The sequence below is a fragment of the Caloenas nicobarica genome, chromosome 16 (genome assembly GCF_036013445.1).
Source record: "Caloenas nicobarica isolate bCalNic1 chromosome 16, bCalNic1.hap1, whole genome shotgun sequence".
Taxonomy (NCBI): Eukaryota; Metazoa; Chordata; class Aves; order Columbiformes; family Columbidae; genus Caloenas; species Caloenas nicobarica.
The window spans coordinates 4,367,217-4,384,489 of record NC_088260.1 but is presented as its reverse complement, the minus strand read 5'-3'; the positions used below and the strand labels follow the sequence as shown (position 1 = coordinate 4,384,489).

At 43.4% G+C, this 17,273-nt stretch overlaps 1 protein-coding gene across 2 annotated transcripts; it reads left to right on the top strand.

Moving 5' to 3' along the window:
- The first annotated feature begins 653 nt into the window (after window positions 1-653).
- On the top strand, window positions 654-15,628 carry CCDC62 (coiled-coil domain containing 62). 2 transcript variants are annotated; one of them, XM_065646510.1, is made up of 14 exons: window positions 654-738; window positions 833-996; window positions 1,228-1,420; window positions 2,101-2,267; window positions 3,021-3,122; window positions 3,447-3,618; window positions 3,703-3,804; window positions 4,843-4,931; window positions 5,897-5,997; window positions 6,573-7,319; window positions 10,279-10,456; window positions 11,071-11,202; window positions 12,815-12,907; window positions 14,962-15,628. In XM_065646510.1, the coding sequence occupies exons 2-13, from the start codon at window positions 961-963 to the stop codon at window positions 12,899-12,901; spliced, it is 2,106 nt and encodes a 701-aa protein (XP_065502582.1). In that variant the 5' UTR covers window positions 654-738; window positions 833-960; the 3' UTR covers window positions 12,902-12,907; window positions 14,962-15,628. The 2 variants fall into 2 exon arrangements, with proteins under 2 accessions (XP_065502582.1, XP_065502583.1); XM_065646511.1 differs by lacking the exon at window positions 6,573-7,319.
- The last annotated feature ends 1,645 nt before the right edge of the window (window positions 15,629-17,273 follow it).

Genomic DNA, 17,273 nt, shown 5'->3' with positions numbered 1-17,273 from the left:
ATCACTGTAAGGTGCCTTCCAACTGAACTATTGTATTCTAGTAAGTGGAAACGCTGAGGAACATGTGAATTTGTCTGAAACGTTTAGCTGATATCCATCATTCCAAACGAAGTCCTAACCCTGCTGGTTTTCTAGGCGAGGCAATTTTAGTTGTGCTTTGTGTTTCGCTGCTCCATTTCATAATGTTAAATGCTCCCTGGTGGCAGAGTCCTGGAATTGACAGTCTGCTGTCACTGAAACCCAGATGAAGTCAAACCCAAGGAGGTGACTTGTTTTATGCCCTGTTCTCTACCAGTAAAGCTCTTTTTTTCTGTGATTTTTTTTTTTTTGTTTGTTTGTTTGTTTATAAGCTGATGGGTTCACATGAGAATGGTGTCATTTCGAGTATTGCTGTAGTCGTTCCATTTAAAAGCTCAGCAGGGTAGTTACCGCCATCCTGTAACATGCGGTCAATTCTTACTCGTCTCCTGTTACCCACATTATTAATGTTGACGTTTTCCAGGCAGCTCAGCGCGGCCTTGGGCGGGCGCGGGACTCGAACCCGCGGTCCTCCGCCATGGCGGGGGGGGCGGAGCTTCTGCCCAACTGTCGCCTTGGGCGGCCACCCAACGGCTGCCGGGGGCGGGGCGCCGCGCGAGGGCGCCGGTGGGTTTGGCGGGGGAGGCCCCGGAGGAACGGGGAGGCCGCGGGGTGGCGGGGATGGCGGCCCCGGGCCTGCCCCGGGAGCGAGGGGCGGAGGTGGGGCTGCCCCCTCGGGCCGGTGGCACCTCAGGGCCCGCGGAGGCCACAGGGCTTAACCCCCCCCTCACCGCCTTGTGTCTCTTTCCCGCAGGTCAGCGGGAGGCTCGGCGGGTCACCATGGCGTGTGGCGATCAGAGGCGGCCTCCATGCTGGACGTTACTGGCATAAATAGTGACCGATGTCCGCTGGTGCCTGGTAGCGCTCGGTCCCCAGGCCCCTATGAATCCATCCCTGCCGCGCTCTGCTTCGCCCCAGGTGAAAAAGGAGAGTTGACAACCAGAGTGCTCTGATTTGAACATGAAAATGCTCGTTGTACCGCTAATGGTGTCAGTCAGGGACCACAGGTGGTACCGCAAGCATGAGGGACTTTTCCGAATGCTCTCTGTTTATAATCTAAACATATTTTTACTCAAAACCTCAATTTTATTATCAGAGAATTGGTCACTTCTTTGTGTTGAAATGTGTTCCGTGTGTTACCTGTTACAGAAACTTGGCCCCAGCCTCGAGAACAGCACCATTCAGAAACAGAGGCAAGAACTCCAGGTTTTAATTGCAGAACTGAAAGATCGTGATCAGGAACTCAATGACATGGTTGCGGTGCACCAGAGACAGCTTCTAGCCTGGGAAGGTGATCGGCAAAAAGTCCTGACCTTGGCAGAACGATGCAGTTTATTGAACCGTAAGTATTGTGTGGAAAGGATAAGACCCTGGTCTTTTAAGTATGTTCAGGCACTTAGATTTCTCAAAAATAATTTGGCATGCTATAAGGAACCATTTCCTACCCATCAACCTTAAATTTGGTTGGCTTTCTGTGATCCGCATTTCCACAGGAATACTAAAGTGGTCTGATCTTGAAGGGGACATGATAATCAGATCGCTCTTGTTTGAATATGTAAATTGCTGCTGTGGACTCTTTTAAAAAAACCTGATGAAATACATGTGGGGGAAGAGAACAATTTGTGAACATGCTGGTGCGCTGCAGAGCCCTGTGCCCTGAGGTTGTGCTGCACAGCTTTGACATCCGCAAGCCACCAGCTCATCACCTGGCAGCTCTGACATCAACCACAAGCCACCAGCTCATCACCTGGCAGCTCTGACATCAACCACAAGCCACCAGCTCGTCACCTGGCAGCTCAGAACAGTCTCGTTTGACAGCCACAGTACAGAGGTCCCCACAGAGTTTGTATTTCATCCGACCAGGGTAGCAAGGGAATCCTGCTTCAGAGCATGCAACGCCAGCATCCGCTTCTGAATCACATGATTTTAAACCACCGGATTAAACTATTTCTGAGATTTAAAAAATTGCATGACAGTATCTGAGCTGATTTCTCACAGATACCTTGTCTCCCTTCTTTTCAGATGAGCTGAACAAGAGAAATGAAATTATAAAATCACTGACCAAAAGGTTAAAGTTCTTAGAATCTCAGCAGAATGACAGTAAGACAACATTTGAAAATACACAACAGAAGTTTAAAGAGCTGTCTCAAAAAGTGACAGATGCAACTGTTCACTGTCAGGCCCTGGAGGTAGGAGTTGAGCAATGGTCTGATTTTTGCAGTTCTTGCGTGTACAAAATGCCAGTGGCATTTGTGAGTTTCCCTAGTGAATAAATAGTTCATATTAGGGCTCCTGAGTTGCATATTTTTTTTTTTTTAGTACTTAAGGTATAGAGCTCTGATTTGTTGGGGGGGAAAAAAAAGACAAAAATGCTTTCCTAAATTAGGATTTGGAGTTTGCTCTGTTTGCTTAGTTTTGGGGAACACTGCTGAGAACCAGCCTGCCTCCAAAAATGTCAGGCACTGAGATTGCAAAAGGCAGCGCTGGCCCCCAGAACGGTGCTGATACGTAGTTAGGAGGTTCCAGAAGGTTTTATTTACAGCTTTGATTGATGAACTCTAACATTCTGAAAACAGTTTAAGGATATGAAAATAATTGGTATTCAAAAGTTCTAGACTTTTTAAAAGTGATTTGGCAATTATGTATTTGTTGGGATAATTTTTCCACTGTGTGCAATAGAGTAAAGCAGTATTCTGCATTTTCATCTGTTTAATCGGCTTGAGACATACAGGACATGAAGACCCTTGATCTCAAGCAAGGTTGGTTGTAATGAATTGAGGAACAATTTTTACTCCAGTCCCCTTTTCTCAGATCCTCACAGCTTGCTCAGAATCCCACATTGCCATTTATGATGTTTAAATAAACTTGTGGACATGTTTCGTGGAAAAATAGTTATTTGAATTGCTGAAGTAGTAGCTGACACTCTTATTTCTGTTCTCTAGGAGAAAAATCAAAGTCTCCATTGCTCGGTTTTGGACCTGTCTCTAAAAACAGGGCAGCTGCAAGCGAGAGAACAGGAGCTTCTTACTATGCTGAAGCTGAAGGTAACATCTGTCGTCTCACCAGGCACTAAATGTGGTCACAGTGCAGTTACTGGCGACTGTACCGTGGTGGTTTAGTGACCACTGATCTCTCTGCTGTTTAATTCTTGGGCTTGTTTGAGAAGGGAAAAGTGGTCAACAGACAATAAATTGGTTTATTTTCGTGAACAAGCTTGTTTCCTGGCTTTGATTTTTATTTTTTTCCTTAAGAGCTCAGAAGAAAATCTGTGAAGTAGCTATAACTACTGCAGTAAGAAGTACGGTTGTTTTGTCAAAATCCATACAGAGAAAACAATAATCAAGAATAAATTCTATTTCGTATTTCAGGATGAGGCCATACTTGAAACAACTGATTACATTACTGAGTTTACATCCAAATTCAAAAAGCTGGAAAGTGCATTGCGTGCAGCAAAGACAGAGGAATTCAGCCTCAAAAAAGAAAAGCAAGACCTCAAACTGAGATTGAAAGAACTAATACTTGAAACAAATAAGCTGAAAGGTAATGTTTCTACTGGGCACCTAATTTGGTGTAGACCAGCACAACCCCTTTTCATTCTGGGAAATACTATGTTTTGTTTTAAAGGTGATCTCTGTGAAAAGGTGAAAGAAAACAATAAACAGCAGGAGGAAATCATTTACCTCCAACAAGAAAATGGCCGTTTGAGGAATGAGCTAGCGCTTTTTGGTGAGTGTGGGCCCTGGGCTTTTCATGCTTTAGCTTTCAGCAGTTCAGAGACTTCCAGACAACAGCAGTTCACTAACATCTGTGAAGGAGGCGGCTTCTCCACCTTCCATTTCTGATTTTGTGTGTCATTCTTCTCTGAAAGCAATACCTAGGGCTTCTGCAGAGACAGCTTATAAAATCTTGTAAAAGCACAAAGTTCACCAATATGGTTACACATGGGGGAATAAATGGCTCAGAGGATTCTCTTTGAGACTTTCATGTCTCCTATGGTATTAATACAGTAAACGGGGGTGACATTCTCCCTGCTGATGTAGGTTGTGTAGAAAATGGTGACCTACTGAAAAGAAACCACATGTAAAACCTAAAGCTCAGGCTCTGTGAAATTACCAGCCCTTCCGTTCCCTCTGGTATTCGTATGGAAGTAGTATGGTCACAAATTCACGTTTTGCTTTTCTTTAACCGATGGTTTTGGTTTAGCCTGGTTTACCATGCAGGACTTGGTAAACTGCAGCTTGTTATCTGTTGATATCTTCCCTTTGGTTTTGGGTAGAGAGGAACTTTTCTGTGCTGGGGTGGATAAGAAAGGCAGACTGGGTGCTGCAGTATTACAGACAAGCAATACATACCTTGAAAGATTAGGTGACCCAAGGTATTGTCTGCTGTGAGATTATTTACTTGCCTATCACTTTTTATCTGCCATTACCTTTGCCAAATATTGACCCCATGTCTCATTATTTTAAAAACAATAGTAATGGGAAGTGTTTCCCAGCACTTCCCTGTACAATGAGGTCAATGGAACAGAATATTACTGCTAGGAAAATAAAGCTAGGTGCGGGTGAAAAGTCTGAGGAAAATCCTTGATTTGTTTAGTTGTCTTATAGTTTTTGTGTTCTTTTTATTTGGAGGGGAAACAGAACCAGTTGATCTCAATAAAATGGTTTGGTACCTATTTCTACTGCTACAGACATACGTGTTAACAAATGTACTTTGTGTCTATTCACTTCAAGTAATTAAAAAATTGTATATGTTTTGAAACAGTTGAGAAAGCAAAGAGAAAGGATCAGCTTCTTCAGTTGGCCAAGTCTAAACAGGCACGGACTGACACAGAACTATCAATTTTGCGACAGGTAGAACCCTAATTGTGTTTCTACTCTGAGATTATGAAGACATTTTAAATAACTCCAGATCTACATGGAACAGTATAAAAATATTAGATCGAGGTATTGTTAATTAAGAAAAAAAAATCAAATTTGCTGTTTCTGCCTTGCTGGGATCCCTATAGAATGTCGATTTGGGGGGGTTTTTTGGTTAAAATTAAAACCCGTGCTACCAATCCTTGTATTTACATGTGCTTTTAGCCTTTTTTTGTATAATTGTACTTACTCGATCTAAGAATGAGTAAATACCATCCTCATAGCAGTAAAGTTAGGGCACCCTGTTGAGACGAGGGTTGGTCGGTGCGTGTGGAAAACCAGCGAGCGACGCTCCAGCCGCCTCGCGAAGGGCGCTGGGAGTGGGACGGGCTGCCCCCCACACTGCCCCAGGTGAACTCGCAGCGTAAAGGGACATCCTGCACCGAAAGATTTATTTTTCAAGAAAATCAGCATTTTCACCTGCACTCATTTGAGGATCTCAAGACATAATCAGGTTTTTTTAAATTGCAAATAATTGATTGGTGTGTTGTTGTCTACATTAGCTTTACAAAAAAATCCCCTGCAGTGAAAGCCAAATTCCTTGATCGTCATTCCCTGTCTTGTAATACTACATAATTTAAACAACATAATAACAGCATGTATTAAATATCAAATAACAATAGTGGTACTGTATTTATGGTTCAGTGTGTTTCCATTTTAGAAGACCACAGCAGTCTTCTGACAGAAATAGTATTTATTGCCGCAAAACTTTATTTTCCTAAATACATGCAGAGCTGGCCCCTTAGATTTGCAAGTTTTTGACAACAGTTTTTTCTACAGTTATTGATTTATCATAATATTTTGAGGATACTTTTGGAAGACAAGCTATGCATTAGTACCTGATGACAACGTTCCTGTGCTCCAGACTTTCACTAATGCAAATTACTGTCTTTAAACAGATCTATGCAAAACAGCAGCGTGACATGCAATTTCTTCATGTCAATTTAGAGAGCTCTCAGGAATTAACGCAAAAGCATGAAAAGGTGGCACGTGAAAGCAGGTAAAGTAATCCTTTTTTTTTTTTTTTCAGTAGTTTACTCTGAGACTTCACTGTTCAGCCACAATTAACATCCTAAAAGAGATGTGTGCTGTGAAAACGCTGGCTTTGCTGGACTCAACCACAGACATCCAGTGATGTTGTCAGTGACTTTTTTAGCTTGGTCAGGAGACACCGTGAGTATCAGTCACAGAATAAAGAGTTGTATGCAGGCCAGAGAGTTCATTATTTAAAAAAAAAAATTAATAGTTCGGTGGTAGGGGTGTTAATCTCGCCTGCTACTACTTCTGTTTAAAAAAATCCAAGTTTATTTTGCTTTCATATTAGGAAATCAGTGCACATCCTGAAGGTTCAGGCAGAATCACCATACTATATACTATACTCTCTGATTTTGGAGAGTAACAGTTGAATCTGGGCAGGCTTGTGTCAGCTTTGGGCAGGACACAGCTGCCCGTTGGTGCTTGACCAACCGCAGAACCCTGGCTACAGCCTCTGGTTAATGTATAGCTTTAACCTTGAGTACAGTTGTGTACTTAAATGCAGTATTTCTGACTGTTTTCTTTATTGTGCCATTGTAGCATAGCCGTGGCGTTCTCTGCCCCCGACAATAACAGCGAGACAGACACGGTTAGGACTGAGGGCACCCACGGGATATGCGAGGAGTGTGGAACTGCACCAGTTCCAAAAAGTAGGGTAAAAACCACCTCAGAGATGTGCGAAGTAGATAATAGACCGGTACTGAATGCATCAGACGTGGAGGAAACTACCTCAGCATACTTAAACCGGCGTCAGAAAGTTGTGAAAGTCTTGGCCGTGCTTAGGGAAGAAGAAAAGCAGGATGTTGCATCAAGCTGTGATGAGCCAGACAGCAAAGTGTTTTGTGAGGCAAACAACACAAGGCTGTTGAGAAACAGGGAAATTTCTGAGCATGGAGTGGAAAGCAGAAACCATCAAAGCTTTGAGTCATCTTTACCTGAATGTGAGCATTGGCTCAACGTCGGTTCTTGTGTAGATTCGCAAAGTACTTTGATCCAGAACACCCTCACATTTGACAAAACCGATAATGAAAATAAAACCTGGGAAGAGAGAACTGGAATTCTGTTCGGCCACAAAAGCCGAGAGATTCCTACTGCACTTCACAAGTCTGAATTTGATTCCTGTAGTAATAACTTCACCATAAAAAAAGATGTGCGGTGGAAGCCAATATCGGATCCGGAATGGCTGAAGATTTTCAAACCCATAAAAGGAGATGGAAGTGTACAGCATGGAAAAAATTGCAGCTGTCTCAAAACTGCACAAGACATGAAATGTGCCAGCTCAAAAAGGTTATGTGCTTGTTAAATGTAAGAAATAGGTACAAACTGGAGTTATGTAGAAACTCGGGTATACAAGCTCTCAATTTATATTATCTTAAATGATGCTTAAAGTAAGTGTTTTAAAATTAGTCTACCAATGTGAAAAGTAGTAAATTTAAATAAGTTAAAATAGCTCTAAGGTATCATGATTCTGGTTTTCTGCATTTATGTTTTCGCATCTCTCATCCCCAAGAGATGCGTGGGTAGGAGAAGTTGCAGCACCACATAGCTTGCCAAATAAACTCATTAAGAAAAATGCAGATTTTTTAAAATAGAAGATTTTTTTTTTTTTTAAAATCCCAGATGTTTCTTGTAAATCTGGTGGGTAAAATACGCCCTGACCAGAGTTGGACTTCTGCAGTGATGTTTCTGGAAGGCAAGAAACAAACTTAGATTTTATTTGATGCTGTAGTGACTGTGTTATTTCTGTTGAGAAATCACACGGTGGCTGGGCAAGAATGTAGGACACGGCTGCTCCGCGCAGGCTGCGTTCCCCGCTCAGAGAGGAAAACGAGATGGCAAGACTTAATGGACAACTATCTGTCCCCTCTGCTGTGCATCTTTTTTCATGGGACTCGATCCCTGCATTTGTATTGGGGGAGGAAAAAGGACCTGTGGTTGGGGACGGGCAGAATGAGGTTTCTGATGCTGAGAAATGTCGGAAAAAAACCTCAGATGTCTTAGTGGTATTGGAAGGTGTCAGAGATCAAAGTGCTGCTTCGCATTTGTAGAAGTTGTTTTTATGCCTGCACAAGCAAGGACATTGAGCTGTGACTTTCTGTGGATTTGTTGTGTTGGTTCCTCTATTTCCTTTCAAAAAATTGACCAACCAGCTCTATTTTAGATGGATTTCTGAAGTTTGAGAGACATTTCATAGCTGCATTTTAGACAGAGAAGGGGGAGTAGCTTTTCAGGTGGTGGTTTGACAAGTACAGTAAATGAACAGCTGTTTAAACCTGCAAAGAATTTTAGCCAGCGAGTCTGCCTGATGTCCAAACAAATTCATGTTATGGAATGGAAATACCTGAGGTACTGATGTTTTCGGTCTGTATTGCTTTTGAAACAAAAATATTATAGAAATCGTTAGTGCAGAGACACAGACCTGTTCAGAAACAAGGTGAATGGGCAGCCGTTGGAAAAGAATGCTGTCCCGGCACATTCCCACACAGCTCCGCTGAGCTTCGCGCTCTGTCTGGACTCTCTCTAGTTTCCACTGGCCATAAATCATTAAAAAGACTCCATTCCCCTTATAGCTCCCTGACCTTTCTTATCTCCTCCCCCAGCAGCACAAATGACACACTGCCAGCCTTCCACATCTCTTTTGGGGCTGAATCATGAAAATTGCTTTCACTTTTTGTCTTGCCCTTAAGGGGATTTGAGGGGAGAAGGGACGAATTTGACCCGGGCAATGCCGGTGGAGCAGATATTGTTTGATAAGGGAGAGCAGCTCTGCCCCTTTGGGATTTGCTGCTGAGCGATCAAGCTTTCTCGATGCCCACATTTGGTCCTGGGAGCTCTGCTAATTGGGGATGGATTGACTCGGTGCAAATCCCAGCCCATCTGCTCTCCAGCCTCTGCTGACTAATTTACTAGCGAATAAATTCTCACCCCGTAAACGGGAGGAAGGCAGGAGTATCGCAGTTGGCAGCGTGGGCTTCTTGTTGAGGCATTAATGGCAGAGGCCAAACGCAACATTCCCCTGGGACTTGCCTCTGGATCCTCCGCTTTTCCATTGCTGGCTCCGTGGTGCTGGGGATGGATTTGGTGCGTAGGAAAGGGTGCTGGCACCTCCCTGTCAGCCCAGCAAATATTTTTGACGTGAGTTCTTGAATTCTGGAACAGCCAACAAGAAGGTTATTAACGCGGTGAAATACCTTATCCCAGCGCGGAGGGATTGTGAAATCCTGTAGTGCAGGAATCATTTCTGTCTGCTCTGACTTAGCGACTTGGTTTATGTTGGATCAACATTTGCTGCCTTTGGATTTTTATCTCGATTCTGGTTTTAAAGATGGAATGTCAGCAGTTACCTGTTCAGCGTGCTCCTGCTGGGCTGAGCCATCTCCCTGCCCCCAAATCCAACCTGTTTTCCCCCTTCCTTCCAGCCTGTGTATCCTTGGCATTTCTCCAAAGCTTTTCCTCGTCAGAAGCTCACAAACTTGAGCTGTCTCTCTTAAAAGAAATTCTATTGTATCCCAGTGTTTTACAAGAGAAGTGAAAGGGTGCACGCTGTCATTTAATTTGCTTTTCAGACACTCCTAAATACACTCAGATATACCCAGTGCTAAATTATATTTTATTTTGCTTTAAAACCTAGGGGAAGATGGATGCCAGTAGATTGCATGCTTCAACTCCACGCTGAAATGATAGTCGGGCAACTGAGTTTTGGGTTTAATCACAGTTTACCCAAACTGCACTTTAGATGTAGTGTTTGCCACTCTATTTAAAAATAAATAAAATAAAGCCTCTCTGGGAAAACTCTCCTGTGCGCTCTAAAGTCAGATGATGACTTTGAAAGTCTGAGATTCCCTGGAAAAGTACAGCTACAGATATGAATTTGCCTAATGGCTGATTTTTTTTTTTAAAAAAAAAAAGGGAGTAGAATACAGGAGTAGAAAGAGTACCGGAGTATCGGGCGAACTAGATATTGCCTTTCGTGTGCTCTTTGCAAGGTTAAATAGATACTCGAGCACGTGGTAACGTAGTTGTTCTTGAAACAGGATGAATGTCAAACTGTTTTCCTCAGAGGATGAAACTGTTCTAAAGAAGCTGTTAAACATGGGAACCACTCTGAGGAACAGAGCAACCTCACGTGCTTGATGGTTTTCTTGGCTCAGGGCCCGTAATTATTTATATTGTCCTGTGATTTTCCTTTGAAAATTTAAAAGGGATGGTGATACTTCTTCTGACAATGTCTTAATTTTTTTAACAGTGAAGAAAATGTGGATCTGAGTTCTTTTCACTTGGATTCTCCCTGTTTGACGTCCACCCAGAAGGGAGACAGGCCGCACAGATGCGAGAAATTCTCAGATGAAGACTTTCCTCTGGAGATCAATGATCTGTCGGTGATTAATCCGACAAACAGACCCTGCAACGCTGCTGTGGACCAAGTCAGTATTTGATTGCAGAGTGTACTTCATTAATTGTAAGGGGAATTGTGACTGATGGTAGGAAAGCGGATATTTGCCGGCGTGAAAGAACTGGAGACTTGAATGATGAGACAGCAGGTTTAAAGCAAAGGTGGTAAAATACTTTTTAAAAATAATTTCTTATTCTCTTAATATGTCTTAACTCACTTATGGTGTCTAAAAAACAATAAGCTTTTGAAATTAAAGACTTCCGGATAATGGATACTGGCTGATATACGTTAATTTCGGTAAAGCACAAGATCTGAGTACGATTGGACACAGTTGTTAGAAGCTATGGGACACTTTCTTTCTTGTTCCACCTGATTTTCCCTCTTTCTTGTGTCTTTATTTGTTTACTCACGTTGTGTGCGCTACGCACGAGTCCATGCGAAGATGTTACAAAGCTGACTCTAGGCAGGACCTCTGCGTTTAGCAGAAATATCTGCATTTAGACAGAGTCTGGAGCAGTGCTATGTGGGAGTATTTTGAACTGCGACTTTTCAAAACGAAAGCGATGATTCTTGGTATGTTACAATCCTTTGACGTATTCCAAAAAGATCATTTAATAACTTCGGCTCCTTTTCTGTCCCCTCCAGGACACCGGTTCCCCGGTGAGGAAGCTGCAGCACGTGTTGGCCGAGTCTCGACAGATGGTCGCTGATCTGGAGCTTAGCGCTCTCCTCCACGCCAGCCCTCGCCACAGCCCCAACAGCAGCACCATTAATACGGTAGATACCGCTCTCCTACAACGAGATGTAGTTGGCTGGGAAGGGTCATTTTGAACATCCTTCCCCTTATGCTTGACGTTTTCTATGACATTACAAACAATATCCTCATCACGCTTTGCTAAAGAGAAAATTCCTGCGTGCCTTAGCATGAAGTACCTGAAAATTTTTTATAGGATTCTTTATGGCTCCTCAGAGTCATGACAGGATTTGACTTTTGCATGTGTCTAGACAGATGGAAGGAAGAAGTCATTTTGGAGCAAGCTGTAGGAGGTCTAGAAAAAAGCAAACAGCAGTATGACTTAGATTCAGCACTGGTTTATTATGCTGTGTATATTTGTGGAAAGGAGGACAGTTTAGGAAATACCTGATCCATAGAATAGTTTTGTATATTAATTTAAAACAGACTCTCAGCTTGAAAAACTTTAGAGTTTTTGTGGGTTAATAGTTTTAGTTCCTTCATTGCAGGGTCAGAGAACATACTCAATGGTCAAAGAAAATAACCCATATATAGCTGTCACGGCAATTTATTTTATGAGCATGAATGCTGCTAGGGAGTTTCTGCCTTGAATATGTGGGCAATAGGAGTCATTGGAGAAGGGGGCTCTTGTTTGTTTTCATAAATATCCTTAAGAATTTCTGTCTTGTTTGACAAGGAGACTGCACCATTCATCACTAGGAATGAGTAAACTTGTGCTGATGCGTATCACAAAGGGAGAATTTAGGCTTTGGGTTTTAAAGCAGACTCCTAATGAGAAGGCTGCATGCCGAAACCTCAGCTTTCTGCTGAAAGGTTTTACCTCTGAAAACATTGCACTCCTTAAATCCTTACATGAACTTAACCAGAACAATGTTACTATAAGTAGCAGTCAAAGTAATTTTGATAACTTTCAGAACCATAAAACCTTAGCTGGGCTGAGACTGACTGAGCTTGTGTGCCAGTGTTTGCATAAACTCAAAGGATGTTTTGTTCAGAAGTTCATCTGCGGGATTTCACTTGGTGTGAAAGCAGCAGTGTAGGCTTTTGCAAAGCCTGTCCTGTAGGAGGGATTCCTGAAAAGCTCTTCACAGAACAGCGGCTGCTCGTGGCTCTTGCGCGGCCCCACCAGCTGTCAGCTCCTGCTCACGGGTCGGCACGTCACAGCTCGGCTGAACCTGCCAGCATGACTCTGCTTTATAACCTGATCTTGCATTTCTGAGCTTGGAAATTGGCTTCTCATTCAGAACAATTGCTTTAGTGGACAGAAAATAAAGCAGGCTGGTGTTTACCGGCGGGGGTAGCTTCTGAACCACGTCTTTGATCTACTTCATAGCGGTTCTGGGCAAAAACTTGTCAAGCGCGTTCTAGTTAATCTATGCAGGCCAACTAATCTGCGCTTAAAACCAGGTTAACCTGAGGCTGGTTTAAACTACACTTTAAAACATTATCTAGATCAAGTATAAACCTTAGAATTTAATCAGTATTTGTACTTGTTGGATTCTGTGCCCTGCTTGGGGGAGGGAGAAGAGGGAATTAAATAGTGCCTGCTGCTCACTGGTTTGAATCTGACAGCTCTGTAATTTTTATTATCTGAGTTCTTTGATTTCCACGTAGTGTTTTTGCATTACAATATAGACAGCAGAACTTGCAGAAGCTCTTCACAGAACCCAGTTATCTGCTGCAGAAGAAAGAGATGTTAAACTTCCGTTCTTTTCTCTATGACATCCAGTGAGTATGAAGGTGTTTTCAACTTGATATTTTTCTTTTTGTTTGTTTCCCTCTTTATAAATGCATCTGAGTTATGGACTTCTGGGATGAGCCTGACACAAGATTCCAAGTGCCCTGCTCAGAATGCATTTCCAATAAAACTTTTTTGAGCACTGTAACAGCAAACAGACATTAAGGCAGCAAGGAATTCCTTTAGTCAAATGATTAAACTTTTCTCCAGCATCTTCCTCATCCTCTGGGCAGTAAGATCTCGCAGCTCCGTTCCTGAGTACCTGCAAACCGCTTATTGTAGTTAAAATCCTTCTGTGTGCTACAGATAACAGGATCAAGGATATGAACATTGTTGAGTAAGAGATTGGGAAGTGGTTTTCAGTAGCGTGGCCAAGGGCTGGTTTAGCATATTGTTCCTGGGCTCTCAGATCCAAAAGTAGAATGTATTGAATAGAGCTGTGTCAGAATATAAAAAAGCAGCCTTGCCTGTAGCAGATTGTTTTTTCTTTTTGAATCAGGAAGTTTCTCACTCCCTGATTATTTGTGTTGCCAATATGAATTGCATGCTTGCAATAGGCACCGTGTTGTCTGGTTCTGAGGACAAAAGATTAACCAGATATGGTTAAAATACCAAACACTACCTGAAACTGAAAAACAACTAGCAACAATGGGGGGCAAAACTGACCAAAAAAAGAGGTCTTCCCGTGCTGACACAACCCAAGCGCACATCTGCAAAGGGATGTCCTTACACAGCGAGGTGGAGCGTGGAGCTGTGTGGCACGGGGTTTCTGACCACGATCAGCTGCGACCCAGGAGGAGCTGGTGCTCGGTTCTCCTCTCAGTATATTCCAGCTGTGGTCCCCGAACTGCTGCTGTCCTGTGTCCCCAAACCTGCTGTGTCCCCAAACCCGCTGTGTCCCCGGGGACTGGGGCTGGTTCGTAGTGACCTCGTGTTCTGCTGTTTTTGCAGGTTCATGTTGCGTTAGGTCTGGAGACGCTGAGTCTTCTTCCAAAATAAGTTGGGTTTCCTCAGCGCGTGCTAATGGGCTCTCGTAGGAAATGGATGCTGAGTAGCCGGAACGCCGTGCCTCGCTCTGCTGTGATGTCCCTGTGCAGAGATCTCTGCTTTTCCTAACGAGAGCCCTGAGATAAAAGAAGTTGGAGGTTTTATAGGTCGAAGCCAGCGCCGTGACTTGCATCCTGAAACTACTGCTGTTAAAAAGTTTCAGGAGCAAATCCCCAAAACTGCTGAGCACCGTGCTGACCCAGCAAAGCGGCAAGCGGGCGCTTAGCCTACAGAAATAATCTCATTTGCTCTAAGTGAGAAAGAACCAGTGGAACAAACGTACCCACAATTCACTGTAGATCCATGACAAGAGTTAGTGACTGTGCAAGTCGCTGGCTGCTGCGTAATTATTACTACTTTCGTTATTAAAAGGCACTGAATCACTGTGATCAGTGAAATCTAAAGCAGCATTTGCAGAGTTGATAGCGGGTCCAGAAATAACGAGCGTTTGTGCAATTTTGTATAGAGAAGTGATTGCACTGATTTTGGTTGGGTTTGTGGCTTTTTTTAATTGCTTTGAAATCGTTTGTGGGCAGGTGCACTGATAAACACAAGGCTGATTTCCTGACTGGCTAACACTGATTTGGCCGTTTTCACAGTCGGTTGTTTTTCCTTTGGAGAGAGGCCTGGGTGAGGGAGAGAGAAGAGGCACACGAAGGAGGAAAGCAAGGAGTAAAGGGATAGATTCAGTTTTGGACTCCGTAGCGTGTGCCACTCCGTGTAAACTCTGACTCAGCGGCTGGCCCAGGGCACAAAGATCACTCCTTTTTGCAAAACAAACTGGGAAGGTTTTATTTCATAACACCCCAGTGGTGTCCCTGAGACTGTTGTCGTTCTGTAAAGTGCTTTGTTTACCTTTCTCCTCTTTATATTTTTATTCTGTGTTTGTATTCTGTTTTCAGCCTGGAAATTTATATAGTGAATTGACACATGATTGCTCAATATATTTTAGACGGAATGTTTCTGTCTTTTAATACAAATCTTTAATTTTCTGCAGTGGATGAAGAAGTTTCCAACCTGGAATTAATTCTGAGATCTGAAGATCATCAACCCGTCAGCTACACTGGAAAGTTACCTAATATTTTTCCATGGTTCTCTGAGTGTTTGAAAGACTCACAAGTGGCAAAAAGATATGACTGTGTGGGCATATATTTTATCTTGCAATAAAACATGGAATTATGCCAAGATTAACAAAACTACTTTTATAGCTGAGAGCTCAGGTTAAACACTAGCTTGTTTTTTAAGTACCTTAAATGTGTGATTGTTATGACATGAGAACTATTTTTCTTACCTTTTTTTTTTATGGTGGCTCAGAAATATTTATAGAGTATGACACAGCCAAGCATTCTCTTTTTTTTTTTAGTTTATTGTTTTTGTTCTGGACTTCTTGCCATGTAGAGAGATATGAATAATGTTTGTAGGAAGTTCCCAATTAGTGTGGTAACCAGGAACTGCCTCCTACATTGTTGAAATTGGAAAGCTGGCACCCACAAGACGGGGAAAACAACATTTCCCCAGTCAGGAGCAAGTTATTCTGAAAGGTTCTAATGAGATCAGGTGAGTCCGTGGGCTCTGTCAGCGCCGAGCACAATGTCACCGGCTTTTTAGCATTTAAACTGTTTTTATCTTTGACTATTGGGCAAGATGTGTTCCATTATCACTATATGAACCTACTTTTTAATTAAAAGATCAAGTTAGTTAATAAAGGTGATACCTTTGCTGTATCTTTCTTGCCTATTTAACTCACTGTCCAACGCATTTAGTATTTAATTTGACACCGTACACGAGTGGCCACGGGGTCACGGGGGGGTCTGTGAGCGGTTGGGGTCACCCAAGCGCTGTGTCAGCGTTTTCCCTGTGCGGGGGCAGCTGAGGAGTGGGAGTCTTCTGGCTCCATCCGCTGCCATGAATTAATCACGGTGAAATAACAACCCTCTGTTTCCCCTTGTTAACTCTTTCATATAATTTTCTGCTTTCTCTTTAATTACCTAAATGACAACCTGCTTCCTTTTGTGTACTAATGGCCTCAAAATTAGTCGACTAATTCTGATCACAGCCGCTGTCCTCCCAACTCTTTCCCTCCCTGCCCACAAGCGTTACCTGCAGAGGGAATCTCAGCTTCTCAGTTTGTTTTTTTTTTAAGTTTCCACAAGCCTTTAAAGTGCATTTGATTCCTCTACCTGCAGAGAAACTTTCCAGGCTCCGTCTTCAAAATCAGCTGCTGTGGGTATGACAAAAATTGCCCCAAAAGCCACCGATGGGAATACCGCGATACTCATCTCAAAGCTGTCCAACGACTGTCGCGTATGCCAAACCCTGGAGAAATTGGTGCAGCTTCCTAGTGGGAGCTGCCCTTTCCAGTTTAAATGTGTTTAGCGTTAGTGGGTGAAGGCTCCGAACCCCTTTGTGAACTTAAAATCTCAGCTGATGGCTTTAAAATCAATATAGAAAACTGAGCTCAAGCGATGCAATAAGGATCCGCAGAGCCCTGAGAGTTTGTTTCAGGGCTGCTCCAGATTTGTAGGATGGGAAGAAGGGGAATATCGGGGTTAATTTACTTGGGCACTAAGTGGCTTTCAAACCAACTGTATTATCTACCTGCTCTGAGGCTCGTATCGAAACTCAAGCTGCCTCAGACGGACTGCCTTATTTCTGGAAGCATTACAAATACCCCAGGGAGTGCCTTTGGTATTGTATTGTTGTGCTGAATTATTATTAAAGAAAACAAAGCTGCCGTTCAGCTGCAGCCCGCTTTCCGCTGGGCTGGATTTGCTCTCTGCTGCTGGACTTTTTGAACCGGAAGGCTGAGAAGTGGGTAGTGGTGAAGCTCTGAGTCTCTTAAGTGTGTTGTATGTGTGTTTCATAGAATCACAGAACAGTTTGGGTTGCAGGGCCCTTCCCAGCTCCCCCAGTGCCCCCCCTGCCATGAGCAGGGACATCTGCACCAGCTCAGGTTGCTCAGAGCCCCGTCCAGCCTGGCCTGGGGTGTCTCCAGGGATGGGGCATCCACCACCTCTCTGGCCAACCTGGGCCCATGTTTCACCACCCTCAGTGTGAAAAAAATTTCTTCCTTATGTCCACCCTGAATCTCCCCTCTAGTTTAAAACCATCACCCCTTGTCCTATCACAACAGGCCCTGCTCAAAAGTCTGTCCCCGTCTTTCGTATCGGCCCCTTTTAAGCACTGAAAGGTGCAATAAGGTCTCCCCGGAGCTTCTCTTCTCCAGCTGAACACCCCCAGCTCTCTCAGCCTGTCCTCCCAGCAGAGCTGGTCCAGCCCCGGATCACTTGCAGGGTTTCTTCGGAGCAG